We start from the raw sequence: 21205 nt of genomic DNA, 5'->3' as shown, positions 1-21205 counted from the left end.
CACAGTGTCTGCCATGGGGCATTGCCTCAGTCAGTCAGTTAGACCAGGGCAGAAAACAGTGCTTTAGCCAGGCTGTAAATAAAGTAATGAGATCATTGTTGATGAAAACTGACAGTTCAGTGACAGACAGTGATTGTAGCATCAGTCTGGTGCATTTTGGATAGTACATAATTAGCACAGGTAATGTCTAACATGGTGCAATGGGGAGTGGGCAGCAAGACCTGACAAGTCACCAAGCAAACAAAGTGAGACTTCTCTTAGCAAGAGACCTGTGCCCGCTCCCAAATTACTGCTGAGACGCTGGTCATGCATCACCAGTGATACTTACCAAATGTCAGCTTCCCTGTCTCTAGCATGTATAATCATTCTGCTGAGGTTTTTAACTATTCAATTAACAATACATGTGTAAACAATGGAGGACTTAATGCAAATCTGTGTACAGGACAGTTTTATAGGATAGTGGTATACATGGACAGCATTTATTGGAATTGGGGCTGTGAAGCATGCTGGTAGCTTTTGCTGTGGTTGGAAGGTACTTGATGCATCTGTGGGTTTTTTTCATGGTTTGGTTATTTTTATCAGTCAGGATAAATGTTTATTAAGGGGTGATGTCAGCTTTGATAGTTTCAGCAGCTAACATAAATAGGCTACAATTTAAAGTCTGATGATAAATCAGTTACCTAGAAAAATTAAATTTAAATGCCTTTCTCAGATGTCTTTCAGAGTTTCAGAACTCTGCATGGTATCTGGAAGCTTAAGCATTAATATTTAAATAGTATAGTGAGATTCTATATTGGAAGATCTTATTGAACTGTAGAATTATTTAAAGCTCTCTAGAAATATCCTGTCTGTAAAGAGTTAAATTTTTTTCTGTCATTGAGCAGTCTGGAATCCACTTCAAAGATCTCTCAAAGTGGTAGCCTAATATTGTCCCTGTTCTTCCTCTTCATTTTGCCTCCCAAGAGTGTGGCTCAGGCTGAAGTTGCAATGTTGGAGAGTCTGTGCAGTAGGTAAGGAAATGACGAGTGCATAAATGTAAAATAGTTTAAGCATGCAAGGGGAGAAGAAAAGGATAGGCAAGAAAAAGAAATTAATGCTCTGCTAGCATTCCTATGCAAAATTGCATTCTTGTGCCTTTGACAGGGACAACATTTAAGACAATCTTTTTCTTGCTAGGCAATGATTTTATAAAAATTGAGCCGTGTCGTTTTCTGCCACGCTTGGGGAAAGCTGAGCTGGAGACTGGCCCAATAGCTATGAAAGAAATGTACAGTGCTAGAACTCAGCATAGAAACAGTGCAGACATGAAACTTTTCAACTGGATAATACAGATGGTTAGATTTCAATATGGAAAACTTGTTCTTGTGGGAAGAAACTACACTGTAACATAGCATGTTATACAAACTCATTTTTTCTCAGCTGAGAGTACTTGCAACAGTAACTACAGAATGACTTGTACATTCAGTTCTCTGGAACCTGCCACCCCCTCCAGACATCTGAAAAAACAACTTCTGGTTATGAAAACCTTCTCCAGTTCTGTTTGGATGTCACAGTGCCAGTAACTGTGCAAAAACAACACTGGTTGCAGTCTCAACACTCTCCTCTGTGTGAGTGGCTTTTGGAGGATGGAGTCATTAAAGCAGACAGAAAAGAAGAGAATCGAGCAGAAACCTTGTTATAAATCTTACCTTTCCTGAAGAGGGCTGCTGCTGCTGCTGCTGCTGCTGCTGCTGCTGCTGCTGCTGCTGCTGCTGCTGCTGCTGCTGCTGCTGCTGCTGCTGCTCAGGGTGTGCATCTTGCTCTAATTTGTTTCCCTGTTTCCCTCTAGCACCTGTGCATCCTTGGGTTAGCAAGTCCCACAAGCAAGGCCTGTTAGCAAACTGCCTCCTGAACAGCGTCTCTGTAAAACCCAGCAGTCAGGCTGTCTCAGCAGAGTGGGGAGGAGGGTGAGGAGGAGAAAATAGGCAAGTGATCTTTAGCACAGTGTTGCTGGGGAGAAGTGCATAGGTCACAGATTTTGTAAGAGTGAGCAGTTGTGGAAGAGGACACACGTTTGCATGAGTAAGAGAATTGGATATCAAGTAGAAATGAACTTGTCTTAGGATTAAGCAAAAGGCATCTGGATGTGTGTCTGGCACACAGACATCAATTCTGCTTTCGACTTGGAATCATACCACACTTCACCTCTGCAAAAGGAACTTCAGGACAGAGTTCCTGTGGTGCCCAGCTGACACCAGAATTCGGTGCTGCAGCACAGCAAACATTCGCTGCAATACAAAGGAGCAGTAGGGTCCCCCAAGCCCTCCAAGAGTTACATTTTCTTCAGCAACCTTTACAATAATTTGCAGTCTTCCCTGAATATCAGGTATGTACAAAACTGATAGGATTTCCTGCTCAGAACTTGTTTTTTTAAACATTGGAATAGGCAGGCTTATCATTAAATCCATAAGGCTCTTCTGAGGGCTTCTGGAGCTTAAACAAAGGATAGGGATAGAAGTTTCATTTGGGATGTTGTCTCCTTGGAAAGATTGAAAAGAGAACGATTGTTAAAAAAGCAGAGTGTAAGGCTGGTTTTTTTGAGGATACATATAAAAATATGATCCTCTCTGATCTTCTGAAATTAGGAGGTGTATTTCAGCATTCTGTCCCAGCACTGCAGGGTTTGGTACATCCTGGCCATGTGGATTTCAGGTTCAGTAGTGTTCATAAAAACTGTAACAACATATCTCAACATGCAAAGGAAGCTAATATTTCTTTCTTTTTGCAAACTGCAAAGTGATTAATTATTAATTATGGATTAAAGTGATGTAATTCAGATCTGAATCTTAGATCCCCCTAGTCTTCCAGTTTAGTCCTCTCTTTACGAGGATTTCGTGGGCTTGGCAGTGTTGGGTTAACAGTTGGACTCTGATCTTAAAGGTCTTTTCAGCCAAAATTATTTTATGATTCAGTACATTATAAATAGTCAAATAGTTAGTTATACTGTCTGTTCCCTTACTAGAAAAGATGCTCAGCTGCAATTACTCAGAGAATCCATTCAGGTCTGCTGTTTTCAACTGTCAGAGCTGGCTTCCTACCTTACCGTGACAAGTCAGTGAACCTCCCAGGAGAAGTAGAAAGCTTATAAAATAATTTCTCTGAAAATAGCAGTTGATTGGAAGGATCTCATCTTGATATGAGTAACAACAGTTTAATTGTCCCAGAGCAGTGAGCTGGTCATTTGTATTGTGTGTTTATTAGTTCTTATTCTCTTTTATATTGTTGTCTTTTATTTATTCTGGATTTCCAAGGACTCTGGCACTTTTGAAACATAAATGCCCCTGATAAAAGCCATCCAAAATACATGACAGGAAGTTTATATTCCCTGGATTCACACAAATGTCTGAAACTAGAAAATCCCAGCCTGTGTCAGGGCTGGGATTGCCATTCGGAATCTCTTGAGTGAAGGCGGGTCTGGTTATCTCTGAACGTAACATTGCCAACAAAGGTACCTATGGCAAGGTAGGAAGGCAAATGCATTAGAGAAGTTACAATCAGGGGGAGGGCACAAGAGTTTTAATTGCAGGGTATTAACTATTTCTGTCAAAATATGATCCTGCTCTTGATGGCAACACACTTGTCAACTTGAGTGAAAGTTGGCTTAACTTCCTTGATTTCACTGTGTGAATCTGCTGGGGCAATCCTGACTGCCTTCTGTGACCACCAGAGCATCTAAACTGTGTTATTTGTGTCAGGCAGTTTCTGGGTTCCATTCTGAAATAGGATTTTCAGCCTGTCTAGTGCATTTCCCAGTTGTTTTATGGACTGTTATCCACCCTTAGTTTTAGCACATTTGAATAGAAAATAAGGAGTAATATTACAGTCAGTTGACTGCAGAAGAAATTATAGGACACTGGTTGTAATTGCTGAAACTGGACTTGGCCAAAGTGTCGAATTGAGGTTTGGTTTCTGCTTGCAGTTCTTATCATTGGTCTGCTGGATGTAAAATGGCAGCACTGCTAGCACTGAAGCTGATTTCACTATATATGCCAAGGTCAAATCAAGACTGGCTGGATGTAATTAGATACATAATGATGCTGATTTGGTCATTTACTTTCTAATTAGTTCATCTTTTCTTATATGTATCGAGGGGTTTTTGAAATGTTGCAGGGGGGCAGGTCCTAGTCAGGGTTTTGGGGGCTTTTTGCCTTAAACTTCTTTGCAGAGTGCAAACAGGAGCAGCACATATGAAGTACTTTAATCTTCTCTTACTATTCTCTTATTCCACAGGGCAGTCCAGAGCAGCCATGATCCCTCCAAAACAGCCCAGGCAACCCAAGGGAGCTTTGGATGATGCCATTGCCTTTGGAGGGCTGGCAGACCAGGAGACAGTGAACAACTTGCAGCCAACACCACCTCCACTGCCAAAGAAAACAATTTTGAGAGCTAACACAGAGCCAACTCCCCGAGATCTCCAGAAGCAGGCTCTGGAGAACAACCTGTGCATCATGGCCAACCCCACCTATGACATTGACACCAACTGGGAAGCAAGCAGCGCCTGCTCCTCAGTCAGCCTGGAGCTCAAGGTCCTGGACAACGAGTCAGGAGACTCCTTGGACAGGCCGACAGAGAAACTGAGGGCAACCACCTCAGCGACGAACAGTGTTTCCAGCCTAACCACTATCAGTATTAAGGAGCGGTGTTCCAGCAGCATGGAGTCCCTGACGGGGCGGCGCCTCTCGCAGGCCAAGCAGGGCCGAGGCGTGCAGAAGCCACAGAGACAAGCACTTTATCGAGGCATCGAAAACAGAGAGGAGGTGGTGGGCAAGATCCGGAGCCTGCACGCTGATTCGCTGAAGAAGCTGGCGCTGAAATGTGAAGACTTGTTCATGGCCGGGCAGAAGGACCAGCTGCGCTTCGGGGTGGACAGCTGGTCGGATTTCCGGCTCACCAGCGACAAGCCGTGCTGCGAGGCGGGCGATGCCGTTTACTACCCCGCGTCCTACGCGAAGGATCCCCTCAACAACTACGCGGTCAAGGTGAGAGGGGCTGGAGAAATGCTAACCCAAGGGACCGGTGGCAAAATGTGACAGCAGCCATACTCTGCACCACATCCCGTAGTGATAGGCCTACTGCTGGCAGATGGGTGAGAAGTAAGGCTCCCAAGATACAGGCTCTTCCTTCCGTCCACACCCATCTGTGGCATTGGTACCTGCTGTTTAATTGCGTGTTTTTATTGCAGCTCCAAAATGACTGAAAGAGAAATCAACACATCTTAGTCTTTGCTATGGTCACTGCTTAAGGACATTTTGAAAGAAAACCTGTATTCTTTTAACGTGTGTCGGCAGTTTTTTTTGGGAACTGGCAGTAACAAAATCATTTGATTCACCTGCATGCAGAGGAAATTAAATCATCGCTCCTAGTTAGGAAAGGTCTCCTAAGAAATGGAAAAGTTCTCTATTTTCAGGGCCATGTAATTTTAAATGTAAATTCTAGGGTAATAGACCTTTCTATTCCCATACAAGGTCTTAGATTTTCACCAGTGCTCATTTCCAGCCTTTCAAAAGCTCTGCCTAGCCATCAGTGTTTGCCTTATAAATTCTTCAGCTATATTAAAGAAACAAGATTTACTAGATTTACTGCTAATGTATGAGTGCCTAGCTGGCAGCTGTCTCACCAGATATTGTTATTTCATGGAATTTTATATAGGTTGCTCTTTCTGAGTGCTGTATCTCTGCATTTCTCAATGTTTATCTGGTAGGAAGATAGTGAGAAGGACAGCTGAGACTCATAGCACTGTCAGGCTTCCTGTGTGACCTTGAGTAAATCACTGAACTTCTGACTCCTCCTTGTTGAAACTGAGATAAAACATTTATTGCCTGACACAGATATGTGAGGCCTGAGCTGTTACTCCTTATATTTCACATTCTCACAAGGGTGGTGCTTTACAGGAACAAAATGTTGTTACCACTCCCGCATGACTGTTTACAAGCAAGATATAAAAAACTGAAAGGTAAGATTGGTGCAGCTAATATGTTTTTCTGAGGCCTGAAGAGGTATCTTTAATGCAGAGATCTGGGTCTAACCATTTATCTTGCGTTAATTATTAAGGACTTCTTATTGGAAAAGATGTGAAATGAAATATGGATGTCTTGGAGCTGCCAGGTCCAGTGGTACAGAGCAGCCAAGGAGAGCCAGACCATGGCAGTCAGCTGTGGTTCAGAATCAGCATCTGGCATTGCTCATGGCTGGCTTGGAGGGTTTTGCTTTAATACAATGATGCAAAATGATTGCTTCTAGGGCCCAAAGTGGTATTTTTCTATATGGGCAGGTTTGAGTTATCACTAATGTGATATCTCTCTGCACTTCACAGATGTGCCTTTAAAATATTCCCTGACAGGCAAGACCTGTGTCATTGGTCTGTTACCTCGTGTCCTCTGAAATACGTTTCTCTTGTAGAAAGCCAGAGAGAAGAAAGAACAGCAGGGTAACGTGGTCAAATAGGTGCTAAATTTTCTTTTTCATAATTCAGGTTTCTTAAAATAGTTATCTGACTAGCAAGGTTTATTGCATTGTAATAGATGCAAGTGAAGTATCCACAAAATACCCTTGAGCTGGAGGTCACCAGGAGCTGTTGTGGTGTTACGATGAGAGGAAAAGTTCCTCTTGAAAATACCCCTCGGGCACTTAATGTGATAGAGGACGGTGTTGGCCCCAAGTTGATCTTGGCCTCATAAGCCATCGGTCCAGGATCAGATTTGTCCAAAAGCTCATAACCACAGATTGCTGTATCATTACACAGAGATTTGGGGAATTTAGCTTTAACAAATATGCTAGTTTTTACTACCATGGGTGTATTTAGTGTGAGCCAAATTACATAGTAATCTACCTTCAACAAATAACCTGTGTCTTCCTGCCACTTTAAATCCCTCGTCCCCAAAACAGGGTGGAAAAAGCAGTGAGATGAAAACTACTGGTGTGCCAGTTGAATCCAAAACAGTTTTCCTGTTATTTTGGATCAAGTCTTAGAAATACATTTTGAAAGTGTATATGGAGCCACATCTCTGGACGGTGTAAATTAATGTAGCTCTTTTGAGTTTTGCAGCACTACCCAAGCAACACTGGCAAACAATTCAGATAGTTAAGAGTTTTTAAACTTAAAAAACCTAAGAGTTTTATGTTTTTAATATTAGATCTGAGAAACAATGTCATAATTAGATTTTTTTTAATTATTATTCTCTTAGTAGAAAATCAGAGATTCACCCTCAAACAGTGCTAATAGTCTTGATACATAAAATTGGCATTTTAATATTCTATCTCCAAAAATATAATTACAAAAGCATTGTTAAGAATTCAGCTTTGACCATTTAACTACTGCTGAATTAAATTTAGAACAATGAATGGTTTGTAGAGGTGAATGTACCAGTGCACTTTTCCATTCTGGTGGTTTCACCAGTAAAAGATGCTCTGATAAATTTGGTGGAGAACGAGCACAGCTTGTTCTGTTGGGGTGGATATTAGAGGAAACATTCATAGGGGGGTGTTGTTTCACAGCACTTTATTGTGAAATGATTTTTGCTTCAACTCTCACCTAATCTGCTAGTAAACACCCAGTGCAAAAATAGCTGCAGGAAGCTATGTGGAAATTATTTTGACTGAAACATTAGAAATAAAACCAGTGCATAAGTCATGACCAGAAAAGTACTTTTTCAAATGGAAAAATGTAGGTTCCCTTTCAAGAAAGGTTTCCATAAAATTCCAGACGCTGAGGTGTTTTTCTTTCACCTAAGTGCAGTACCACCTTCCAAGCTGTTGGTAGATCTGGGGCAATATGGATAAACATTCCCCTGAAACCACAGTCTTAGCACTAATTCCGAATATATGGTGAAAAGGTTACACCAAAGTAAGAGCAGCACAGAGCACCAGCTCTTTGGACAGAGCAGACTGGATGAGTTCTCTTCTCAGTGTCCTGACACAAATTGAATAAGGCACTGATGTGGTAGGGACGTCTGTTATTAAAAAATAAATAAATTAGATTACTCAGAAGGAATAACAGACAATATAACCTAGTGTGTCAGTGACATAAACTGGTTCCACTTTCAGAATTAAACTCTCGAAGCAGACACTGTCCAGTATCACAGGCTGACTCACAGAAGCCATGATTCAGAGTCTACATAGAACAACAGCCATAAAACCCAGCTGTCTCTGGCCACAGGCACGTGTGGCAGTGCTGGTCAGGTGGGGTAACAGGAATTGCAGGGATGCAAACAGCTCAGAAGGAGCAGTTCAGATGTATTGCTTTGATTGCTGCAGGGCAGCAGAAGTTCTCCTAGCAGTAAAACCTTAGGATTCGTGGTAAGGTTTGTGTCCCAGCTATAAAACATAGGAATGCAGAAGTAAGCAGCACCGGGCTGAACTTGGCTGGCAGTTTTGTATTGCAGCTGACAATTACTTCCTAGTCATGTTTAGTTTGTCACGGTGTGCTAAGGTTGTTTTATTTGGTAATTCAGCTTCCTAGTGGAGCTTCCTGTCAGAAGCATTGTTAAAGGTTGTCCCAGAACTTTGTGCTTCAGATCAAAACAAAGCAATGTACATTCAACTTGCAGCCCATTCCCAGTTCAGTCACAGCAAAACAGAATTCTGTGTTTTGGCACATCATTAAAAAGTCAAAGCTGTATTCCAAGGCCAGATCAAGAAAATTAGGTCAATCAGAGATCAAACTGGCCTCCTTGGAAAACAAGGTTGTGCCAAGAACAAGCTATCAGTTTGGGATTAGCAAGCTTTCATTCCACACAGAATTTCATTTGCAGTTGTCCCTCTGTGCAATACAACAAAGTGGCACAGATGGTACAGTCTTTGTGATCTTCTGTGTTTCTCATTTTCAGCGCTTGTAAATTCATTTCCCACAATACTCATGGTGCTTTAAGTTCACTGTCACCGTGTGAAATGCATGGGACAGAGTGGAAATGAGATTCCCTGCTGGGAAAGTGAGAGTCAGCTGATGGTACTGTAGGCCACGGGACTCATAAAGGAAGAAGAAAAGCTAACACAGAACATTTTGTAGAAACTCTGAAATGTTCAAATCCTGCTTCTTGGGCTAGGAGCACTGAGGAAAATTGAAATGGCAGGGTATAAAGAAACCTGTCCTGTCCCTATAAACGTGGCAGATATTCAGTTCACGTGGATGCATTAAAGAAAATATACACGATGACAGTGCATTCCAGTGAAAAGGAGCATGGATACTTTGCATTCCTTCCTACTTGTACTCTCCTTTTTTCTCATTGCTTTCTTGCATCATACAGAAGGGTTTTTCACCAACATTGCTTCATCTTTTGATCAACCAGCTCTTTATCAGCTCATGAAATAAGGCTGGCCAAGCCCTTATCAACCCCTTCCTTTCAGCTGTTATCACATACCATATCTTCATAGCTCAGCTGGATGTATTTCATTAAAGCAAATAGTAAATGAGTCATTGATCCTACTTTCTGTGCTAGTGTTTCAGTCAAAGTATTTTCACCTTTTCTTCCTGTGCCAAAAAACAGGTATTCAGCATACTCTATATGTAAAAGGCAACAGGATTTCCATCTTTTTGAGTAGATGACTGGAACAGACAAAAGTTTTAAAAATGCAAAGGAAACTAGACTATATGTTTTTTCCCAGCTTTGACACAGAATTAACCATCACAAGCAGAAAAGCAGCTCTGTATGCATTTCTTTAGCAGTTCATCACCAGCAGTTGAAAATACTTGCTAGGGAGGCCAATAAATTTCACAATTTGTTCCCTATATTTTTTCAACTGTAAATACTGACTTCAGTCACATAACTTAGACTCCAACTCAAACCATTTCGAAAGTTTTAAATCTTTGTCATTCAGATGGTAGTTTTAGGTGATAGTGGAGTTATTCCAGTACAAAAGGCTTGGTTGAGAATAATTTCCCATTGATGGTCTTAAATACCAGTATTTACTACTCTTTTGCAAAATGGTAATATAAAGTAGACTGCTGAGTAGAACCTGCAATGTAAAAGAATCTGAATAGTGCAGTGTAAAACCCCAGGACTTACCTGAAGAAAAGCCAGACACAGGAACATCAGATCACTGCAGGTCTGTCTTCTAGAAACTGCTTTATGAATTCAGACAGGTGTCTAATTTGTTATCACACTCTGAGTTTGAGTGCTGCCTCCAGAAAGCCCAGCTTTCCCTTCCTCCTGACAGCTGCAGACTGCCCAGTGAACAAATTTTGGGGTTTGTGTAGTCAGCAATTTAATCAGCCTGAAATAACCCAGCTGCTTCTTCCACTTCTCACTTCACGGTGTTTGTAAACAAAAAGCAAGAAGCAGAAAATACATCTCGAATCAGATCTCCGCTCTCTTGTCTTTGTAGATACTGAATGCAGGTTCATGTACCCATCTAATTCTCTGTATTAAACAAGAGAACTGGAAGTGTCCAAAAGCCATCACTGTTGGCCGTTTGTGGGATTAGAGATTTTTTCCCTATATTGGTTAGATTCCTTAACAGCACAATAAGGAGGGAAAATCTCTTTGAATGAATGCCGTCATTTTAGTGCCGGTTTTAATTATGATACTATTTAGTATTTAATGTCTGCTTTGTTGATAACTTTTATACTCCCTTTCATTGATACAGAGGAGTCTGAAGCAAGACCTCGTGAAATTTAAGAACTGATTTTGGGGAAGGTTTGGCCCTGCTGTGGCTTCCTACTTTAGAGTGGACAGTGCTCTGAATGTTTTCAAGAACACATGGAGTTAGTAATGTAACTTATTCTTCCTGCAAAGTGTTCCGAGGATCATCGGACACAAAGCTTTGTTCCGCTGAATGCTGGAGAGGCCTCAGCTGCAATACTGAATTCATTATAGGTACTACTCTTCAGAAAGGTGTGATACATGGGAGAATCCAGAAATCAGCAAATTAGGAGTAAAGATAGAAGAAGTAAGGTCTGGGTATTTTCAAAAATAAACAAAAAAGATGGAAAAAGTTACATTTTCCCCAGTTGTAAAGGTATCGTATTCAAGGATGGGAATCAGGAATCAATTTTTAGCCAATTAGCTAGGAGAAGAGCTGTCACTTAAATTTCAAGTAAAGTTGACTTAGGATTGGATAGTGGAAAGAAAAATAAAGAAGATAAAGAAGCAGAACTGCTTTGGGGTGGGTTTAGTAGGCTGGAGAGGTGTTTCTCAGGGATGACCAAACGGATGAGACTGGCCTTGCAGGCCACTGGCTCAGGAAAAACATCCTCTGCACCAACAGCTGGATGCCTTTGGATGCAGATGTGCGTGGCCAGCCATTTCTAGATGAGAAGAAAGCATCACCACATCCATAAAGCATGGATGAAAGTGTGCTTCTGTACTCTCACAGTTCTGGGATAGGCCATGCTTACTGAAATGAGGAAACCAAAGCTGATTTTGAGAGGTACAGATCCTATCTCCAACTTTAACTGAAATAGTAGTAAATTTGAGAACATTCTCTGAAGTAGGAAAATGAGGGTGCCTAGCACTAAAATTAGAAACTAGGAAAAGGTCTTGATTCCTTTGCTTTTCTTTTCTTGTTGGCAAGGAGAAATCTTTTCCATAAACTTTTTTTAAAGCCTTATATTTACCAAACTGAGATGTGTATATTGTTTTCAGAGCACATACTTTGTGGATTATATATTCCTAGCAGAATATCAGTTTTAGCTGACTGGTGGCACTAGAAATCCTCTGTGGATTAAGAAATAGAGTGCAGTAGCTAAGGCCAAATGTGGTTCTCAACATTTTTTACCAGCAAGTAAACTTGACTTTAAAATTAAACTCTTTCAGAATTAGGTTTTTTGTTGGTTTTTTTTTTAATTATTATTAGGTCATTTAAGTATTTTTAAAAACTAAAGGCTGAATTACAACATGCTGAACCTTTTCTGCAGTTGGAACTGAGTATTCCCATGGCTGACTGTGCAAGAAGAAGGCCAAAGACTTGAAGGGCATAGAAGGTGGAACAATTTTGTTTTCCTTAATAGCTCTTCTCCCAGTCAGATTTGATACACAGCATGTGTGTACATTCAACACATATATATGAGTCTGTCTATAGAGCTTTTCTAGTTCTGTCTTCTGTGCAGTATTAAGTATTTAATCAATCTGGGGACTTCAGTCTCAAAGACAATCAGCTGGCATTTTCTTTTTCTGTATAATTCAAAGGTTTTTGCTATATTTTTGCCTCTATAACCCTTGAGAGAAGGGACCGGGGACACACATGCCACTGAGAACTCACTTCACCTCTAACAGGGTAAAACACATTTGAAAATTTAAATGAGCAAAAGCCACTGTATAAACAGGATAAGGATCAACATTTCCTTTCATAAATAAAATTGACTAGAAAATGCATTTTTCAAATCAGTTTTGTGGGTTTGTGGCAGTTACAAACAGGCACTTTTAGTGTACATAATGAGTAGGGAAATGTAAGTGCTTGTGAAGTATGGAAATATGAAAGACAACAGGACAATCAGAATGTTGGTACAAATTTTGTCTGAGTTCCTGTGGTTCTCTGACAATGCAGTTTTCTCATCAACTACCATAAAAGATTACATCTCACATTTATATTTCTTAACCACATAGCATATAAAATATGAAAAATTTATGTGTGTGTTACTGAAAGGTGAGTTTATAACTTCGCTACAGAAGTTCTGAGAAGGGGAAAAATAAGAAACAGACAGAAAAGTCACCTAATGCTTACATTTGGATGAGATCTGGGTTTCTTGGTGGTGGTGACTGTGTATAACAAGTGTTGACCTGAGTCATCTGGCTTTCCTTGGTTTCAGAGATGAGCTAAGGGAAGCTGTAGCTTCATCTGGAGAGAGATGACTTCCTCTTTTTTCTTCTCTGAGGTTTGCACTTAAAACCTGTTGGTGCATTACAGCAAGTGAATATTTAGACTCTAACCATATAAAAGATTAAAACATACACTTAACCTTACATGCTGTGAATGATCTCTCTGAATTTAGTAGAACTAAGGTTAACATGCAAAGGTCAAGACAGCTGAGTCTTTTTAATTTTAATCAGTTAATGCCTTAGAAACAGAGGCCCTTATAGGGCTTGTCCAGTGACTTTTGTCAGGGGTTGGAGCTGCCAGTTGTTATGGGAGCACACACAATTAATAAGGATATGTTGATAATGTATATATCAATAAGATACTTCTGGATATAAATACAGTATACATGGCAAAAAACCAAACCATATTTTGGATCTTGATAATTGATTGAAAGCAATTAAGGTACCATGTTCTACTGATTGTCCATTCATCACCTGAGCCAAGTCTGCCTGGAAGCAGCCTGTGCCATGCACACATACAGCCCTCACTGCAGACACACCACTGCAGCTTATGGATTTCAGTTCCAGTTGCAACGGGCAAGGAGCAAACATCAGTCACCCAGCTGACAGGGCTTGACTTGTTATGCCATGCTAACTCAGACATGTGCAAGCGTTTGGTCAAATACTTTATGCATATTTCCTTGTATCCCCTGTTACAATTGATTATTTTTATCTTGTTCAAGCTTCACACAAAGCTGAGAGAACTTGCAATAAAATTATACAGGTAAACAAGTAACTGTAAAAAACTTTGCTGTACATTTACCATGTATCAGCTGCTGTTCTGATTAAAAACCAGAATTGTACTTTCCATTGGATCATCTATGCAGAGAGAGAGATGCCTGCATGTATTGCTCTGCATTTGCTTACCAGCCAATGAAATCTGGGTGCCTTAAGACAGTCTGCCATGGTCAGTTAATTAAAAAAAAGTTCATTGCTCATGTTTAGGCCTAGACAGGAGATCCCATCAACAAAGCACATGTTAAAAAATGTATATCGAATTTAGAAATTAAAGAATTGTGTCTGTTCTGTTTATTTTTTCCCCCAGATTTGTAAGAGCAAGGCTAAGGAATCCCAGCAGTATTACCACAGCCTGTCTATCCGGCAGAGCCTGGCTATCAACTTCAACATCCAGCAGGACTGCGGCCATTTCCTTGCCGAAGTGCCAGTTCGCCTCCTTCCGTGGGAGGATGACGACGCGCCGGATGTGGAGGAAGAGCGGGAAGAAGAGCAGAAAGAACCCGAGCAGAAGAGCAGAGACGCTGCTTCCAGCCCAGAGGCCTCCCGCAGGGACAGCCCCAGCAGGCAGGGCACCCTCAGCAAGCCCCGCAGCCGCGTGGTGGTGATCACACGGGAGGTCCCGCAGCTGACGGTGGCCGACTTCGTGCGGGAGTCCGCGCCCCGCCACAGCAAGAGCCCCGACCTGTACGAGAGACAGGTCTGCCTGCTGCTCCTGCAGCTGTGCCTGGGCCTCGAGCACCTGAAGCCCTATCACATCACACACTGTGACCTGCGCTTGGAGAACCTGCTGTTGGTTCACTCCAGACCGGGAGGCAGCGCCCTGAGCCCCGAGGCCACAGAACCCAATCCCAACACTGCCTGCCCAGCCAGATTAATTGTGAGCAACTTCTCCCAGGCCAAGCAGAAGAGTCATATGGTGGATCCTGAGGTCCTGCGGGATCAGTCCCGCCTGGCTCCAGAAATCATCACTGCAACGCAGTACAAGAAGTGTGATGAGTTCCAGACTGGCATCCTCATCTATGAAATGCTGCACTTACCCAACCCCTTTGATGAGAATCCAGAGCTGAAAGAGAAGGAATACACTTGTGCTGATCTCCCCAAGATTCCTTGCCGTTCCCTCTACTCTCAAGGGCTTCAACAGCTTGCCAGCTGCCTGCTGAATCCCAACCCTTCGGAGAGGATCTTGATATCAGAAGCCAAAGGAATCCTTCAGTGTTTGCTTTGGGGTCCACGTGAGGACTTGTTCCATGCTCTCAGTACATCTTCCAACCCCTCACGGAGAGATGCTATACTTCAGAACTGGCTCGATATAAAAAGGACGCTGCTGATGATCAAATTTGCAGAGAAGTCCTTGGAGAGGGACTGTGGAATTATTCTGGAAGACTGGCTTTGTTGTCAATATCTGGCTTTTGCCACTACAGACTCGCTTCATCGCATTGTGAGACTCATGAAGCAGCACTAGTTGTAGAGCCTGTTGCTTTTCGTGAAGCATCCCCACCTCTGCCCCAGCCCTCACTCCAGCCTGCACTAGGGCTCACACTTTGTACAATTGTTACAAAACAGCCTAGACGTTGAAGCCAACAACTCTGAGCAAATAGGTTCTAATTGGAGAAATTGCATCCTGTACCAAGTATGACAGAAACTTTACTTTTTTGCCAGGCCTGCTAGGGATTGATCACATACACGACTGCATTTGGATCAGACAGTATGTAACTTGATTCATATCTAGCTGAAAAGGAGAGCAAGCTTTGATACCACTATTTCTACCACTGCAGTAAACAAATTGCCCTCCTCTTCTGGGTAGCAATTTCCTACGTAGCATTGATTAGTGAGTAGCAGTGACCATAAGCAGAGATGGATTAGTGGTGAATGTGAGATGAATTATCCACCATGCCACAAAACACTCATTTGCTTTCACTCCACATACCACACATTTCCTCTCAGCTTAGTCAGTCCCCCACAAGCAGGCTGTGCTCCTCTTTCCTTTGGTCTCAACCAAACAGGTTCTGATCTTTCTCTTATACTTTACACCACCTGTACTTCCCCCCCCGGATGTGGTTTTCCCACTGACCATGGCAAGTGTCAGTGAGCAGTAAGCACCTGTGTTCAGTCCTCTTCCCTCCTCCTCTGCCTCATTGCCTACCCATGTCCTTTCTAACCATGGATCCACGATTTCATCAATGCTGCCTTAATCACACCATTACCCTTAGCTTGAGACCTGTGCATTAAAAAGCAGAATATGCACACTTTATCCTATTTCCTAGGCAACTTTCACCAGTCTGGACTGTTGATGTACTGTAGCCATAACCACATTTATACAAGAACAATACAACACATGGTGGACCATTGAAATTCCCCTTCCATTGCAAAAAGCACTAAAGCCTGATTTGAAATGGATGGGACGTACATAACCTTCTCTGACAATCACTGCTATGAATCAGGGATGAAAATAAAAGCCACCTCTTCTGTTTTGTTTTGGTCTGCTCTTGTCACTTACGCCATACTGCAAAGTGAGACTGAAATTGGCTTTGCAGGTTTGTTGGCAGGAGATAGAAATGTTTGGAGCTTGTCTGTGTGCAGCTAACAGGCAACATGGAGATAACTTTTACTGCGGACACAGTTCTCTGAAGGGTGAAAACAAGGGGGCAAAAACTCTGTTGTTTCATTATTGAGGGAGCTGGTAAGTTTGGCAGCCACAACCAACAGCATCATGATCCACATTTCCCGCAGAAGTGCTTGGCTGCCCATCTCTTGCCTCTTGTAACCAGTGTTTTCTAATGTTGTTATAGACAGCACCCTAAAAATGGAATGTTGTCAGAAGAGCTCAAAGAGCATCACAGACAGAGTTTTGGACTAGAGCAGGAATTAGTGAGGATTGAACAGTGAGAATTTTTAAAACCTCAACTTGAAGGAGCTTTTTCACTTTTAGAGGCCACTGCTGACTTCCTTCTGTGCCCTAACAGCCGTTTCCCATGGAACCTCTGTACAGACAATATCTTTGCTCATATTGGTAGGCTAGGAGTTGTTTCCCAAGTTACTCTGAAGAATGGATCTGGATGCAGAGGGAAAAGTGATCCTGAATACTCTGACCCGGGTGATGGAAAGCAGACAGCCGTAGTTACGAGCCTGTGCTTCTCTCCTATGGATCTATGTGCAATTCTTGTATTATTTTTTAAAGCTGTACATTACAGTGTTCACTTTACACACCAGCCTTTACCCGATGCTAGATCTGCAGCCCCTTCCTTTACTTTCCTGGCACATAAATGCAGATATCCGTGTGTTCTTTCTATGGATTGATGTTCCATTTTAATTGTTAAAACTGTGAGGAATCAATTCACTTCAGCCTTGAAACAAATAGCCACTTTATACAACATATGCATTCTTGGACCACATGCATGGAAACTGAACAGTCCTGCAGGCTTAAAGTCAGCGAGAGTAGCTCTGGATCCACGCCATACATCGAGGGGCTGACGTGTCTGTGTTGTTCTTCTCTGGCATCTCTCAGAGCTCAGCTGAATGGCGTGTGGAAGCCTACATTGATTGTGCCGTAGTATAGACTGTCTTTGTTACCTTTCTGGAGATTTTTTATTGAAACTTCTGATTATTCTTTTGTTTGATTCACCTGTATCAGTGAAGGATCAGGCAAGGGTAAGGATAATGTATTTTAATGTGATATGTATGTTTTTCTTTCTCTTTTTGGCAAGAAAGTAAGGATGGTGGCATTGATGCAGAAAAACAGGACAGTGCATTAAAAGCCCAAGTGCAATGTTTGTAGTTGAAGTACTTCCTCTACATCAGGAAAGAAAGTTTCTGCACTACTGCTGAGCAGCTTGTAGAAGAACCTTTACAAAGAATCTCCTGTTCAGTGCAGCCCTGCTTTGTCTGGACACAGGAGGGCAATGCTCCCATAGTTCACATACACCGAGCATGGCAAGTCACTTGTGTACTACCTACTAGCTATTAGTGACAGTGTGCTGAGCTGCCAGTGGGGCTTCTTCTCCGTGGTCTGGTTTTGTGTTTGTTCCATGGTGTGTGTGTGTGCGCCTGACTTTCCAGCTAGCTCACATAGGCATAGGAGTAACTCTTGGACCACTTGGCATTGCAGTGGGGCGATCCCTTGAAGCCTCTGGGTGTTCCCATGTTTAGGGACACGTGTTCCCCCTGTTACTTTGATGTCAACACGCACATGCAGAGTTGGATTTTGAATGTTGTACAGCCGTACGTATTAATGCAGCTGGTCCAACGCCTTTGTATCTCTAGCTATCTAACTTCAGTTTGTATCTTTTGTGATGAACCAATACTCATTTTAGCTCTGCAGTATAATCAAGCATGGATAGATGTTCACTACCAACCTCTTTCTTGTGCAGCACTGGGTAAACTTTAGCAATTTGTAATGGTTGTGTGTTTTTTTTTTCTTTAAAAAAGAAAGAATGGCCAATGTAATCAAACCTGATCTGGCCTGAGTTCTTCCTTGAGGAACTTGAGGCTGACTTTACAGATCTGCCCATAAATGATGATTGCAACTGTCTTTGTGGTGGTTCTCCATCCTGGCACCAGATTGTGCCACGTAAATACACACGAATGTATGCATTAAACTGATTGTAAACAAATCCTAAGAATGCTACAGCATAATTGCTAAGCAAAAGGAAAAAAACCCGCTCTGTTTGTAACAGGATCCTGTGTATGGCAGGAACAAAATCCCTGGCTGTGCATATTAGAACGTACTTGAATATGTGCACAGATCTTGAATTTTTTTTTAGCAATGTCGCACTTTCAGTTGAGCTCAAGAAACAGGAAGAGCTGCAAATCTAAGATAACAGTATTGACTGTAAATATATATTTTTCTATTAATAAAAGCTGTCATTCAAATATTTTTAACATGAACTCTAAAGATTTTTCCAGTGGAAACTAATTTCTGGAAAAATCAAATGCTTGTTTGAAGAATTATGATGAGTGGTTTCTGATCCTTTTAGAGCCATTAAAACCCTCTCTAATATTACAGAGAGAGCACAGTGATTGGATTCACAATGTTTAGTGCCTTGTCAAAAACCTGAAATGTAGCTGGTCAGTTGGTGGAAATCTTATTCTTTTCGTAACAGCCCTAGAAATAATACTGCCCATGTAAAGATGCAAAAGACTTTACAAAATTAAATGCTGTACTTTGTATGATACTGGGTTGATCCATTCCATATGATTTGTGTGAACGGGTTCCTTTAAGTTCCTTGTAGTACAGCATAAACCTGAAGTAACAAAACTGGGCTTTCAAGTTTGGGATCTGGAACAGGGAGAGTAACAGTGGATACCCAGTCAGTTGTTCCAGCCTGACCAGGCATCAGGAGAAGCCTCTTGCTCCGACAATCTGCTGCAGACTCCGTGCTGGCGAGGGGGATCGCTGGTCTGGGAGCAGCGGGGAGGGGGGATTGTGCTGCTCCTGCTGGAGCTGCTGGAGGTGCTGCACACCCACCCCTGGGCTGTGGTGGGAAATGCAAGCCTCTCTTCAAACAGGAGTGCTACAAGAACTGCTCCTGAGGTGATATGGAAGGTGGGTGAGTTTTGTATTTCTCAAATGGGAATTACTTATTACTAATTATCTGTCAGACCTCAGATCTGATCCAGTCAATATGCATAACCAGGTGAATATAAAGAGACTCTACTGATAAAAGCTTGCCTACAAATTTTTAGGAATGAGGGAATCCAGAATTTTCTTTTGGAGCCCCTGGAATGTCCAAATACAGAAGCCTGGTCTCACTTCAGTATTCAGAAATCAGTAACTCCAGCCAGGATACTATGCTGCTGCCCCACAGAGAAGAGTGCAGGTAGCATTTACAAAAACGTTCCACCTTAAATCTTTTGTGCTCCACACGTCCTACCCACAAAGTATGAATGGATCATCTTGACATGTTAATACAAGAGAATTCCTACATGTTATAGAGAAAAATATATTATTTAAATAAAATATGTGTGTTAGGGTTCAGCTACCTGCAAAATTTATTCAGCAGCTTCATACTGTAGGTCCTTAATTTTAACATGTATTTGCTGCTGAAATAAAATGTATCTGGTTCTGAATTCTTGTGCTGAGATTCCCATCTAAATTAATTTCTTTTGTTTGTAATAACTAATCCTTATGTAAATATAAAATAAATGATCCTGTTTTTATTTAAATAAATTTTAAGTTTTCTGAGGGATACAACAGAAACTGAGTCAGACCTTTTAATGCACTTTCTTTTCCCCCTTTCTCTGAATTGACTGTTTCTCAGTGCAAACAGTACTTAACTGCACGGCTAGACCATCGGTTTTACTCTGATTTTGCAGAGGTGGTGTTGGTTCTGCTAAAACTCCTGTAAGACCTGGAGCACAGTCAAAGCCCTTCAGCCAGCGCAGAGAGAGATGTGATTGTGATTTAGTTATGCAGTAAGATAACATCAAAGTAAAGAACAGAATTTTAAATACCTCTATAAAAATACACCTGTGGAAATATTCTGTAAACAATCATGTGGATTGCAAAGACTTCAAGCGAAGAATACACAAAAAATACTTTTCAGAACACTGGGAGAAATTTCATAAGGGCACCCTCAACTCCAAAAGGAGCAAGTCTTTTTCCGTGCTGTGTTGCAGAGAATTTCTGGTAGACATTGGTATGGATTTTCTTATTCACCTGGATGCAGTATTAGAAGGATGGTGATTTTGAGTAGGCGTAGAATGTAATTTAAATAATTTCCTGTAAGTCTCCTTGCATTGGTGCTCCACTCAGCATTTACCTGGAAACCACAGAATGCTTTCAGATCAAGCAGAGTTGCCAGTGAGAAACGAAATATCAACTTACCTGTACATAAGCATTTTACCACTCTGCAGAATTTGAGAATTTGGTTTTTACTTCAGACTATAAAGATTTTTTTTTCCATAAATTTAAGGGGAAGATTTCAGGGATTTAGAAGAAGTTGGAGCTTTTTTTTATATGGAAGAAATATTTGTTCATAAATATATGTATACATACATACATACATATATATATATGAGTGCATCTGGGCATGTTTTAATATATATGTATGTACATGAATTTTTTATCCCAAAAGTATTCTTTGCCCCTTTTTGCTTGAAAATATATATATATTATATATTGTATATATAATATATATTTTAAGAGTGTGTAAATTTTAATATAGTAATTTCATAAATAACACCTCTTCAAAAACTACTCAAAACTTCTGTTTCCTTGTCCTTTGGATTGTTGGTATTAGAAGGTTTTGCAGTTGAAATCCTTGGGTTTTTTTCTTTTAAAACTTAATTATGCTGAGCATTTAAGAATATGTTCTTGTTTTTAATAAAAGGGGGAACTTTATTTTTAAATTGGGGATTCCAAAATCAGTGAACTTTTATAAATGGGATTTCTTTAAATGCCTTGAGTAAGGGAATTTCTTTTTTCAGTTCCATTCTTGTGGGTAATTTGTATTTGGAATTCCTGGTTGCATTGCTTTATCTGGTGCTTCATATTGATATTTACACATTTTTATATAAATAAGTATATAAACTTCAAGCCTTCCTTTGTGATCAGGGGCAGTTACACTCTGGTTTGCTGTGGTACTTTGCTGTGTACTCCGTGGCATTCATGTTACTGTGTAAATAAACTCGTTTTATTA

General features: G+C 41.2%; 1 protein-coding gene across 3 annotated transcripts in view; it reads left to right on the top strand.

The window, feature by feature from the left end:
- PEAK1 (pseudopodium enriched atypical kinase 1) overlaps positions 1-19753 on the top strand; it is a 108949-nt gene extending 89196 nt beyond the window's left edge. For all 3 annotated transcript variants that reach the window (XM_053954591.1, XM_053954592.1, XM_053954590.1), the window contains 2 exons: positions 4270-5018; positions 13876-19753. In XM_053954591.1, the coding sequence (XP_053810566.1) occupies positions 4270-5018; positions 13876-15030 (1904 nt within the window). In that variant the 3' untranslated portion in view covers positions 15031-19753. The remainder of the gene's footprint in view (positions 1-4269; positions 5019-13875) is intronic.
- The last annotated feature ends 1452 nt before the right edge of the window (positions 19754-21205 follow it).

This window comes from Vidua chalybeata, chromosome 13 (genome assembly GCF_026979565.1).
Source record: "Vidua chalybeata isolate OUT-0048 chromosome 13, bVidCha1 merged haplotype, whole genome shotgun sequence".
Taxonomy (NCBI): Eukaryota; Metazoa; Chordata; class Aves; order Passeriformes; family Viduidae; genus Vidua; species Vidua chalybeata.
This window is presented reverse-complemented; position numbering and strand designations above follow the sequence as displayed.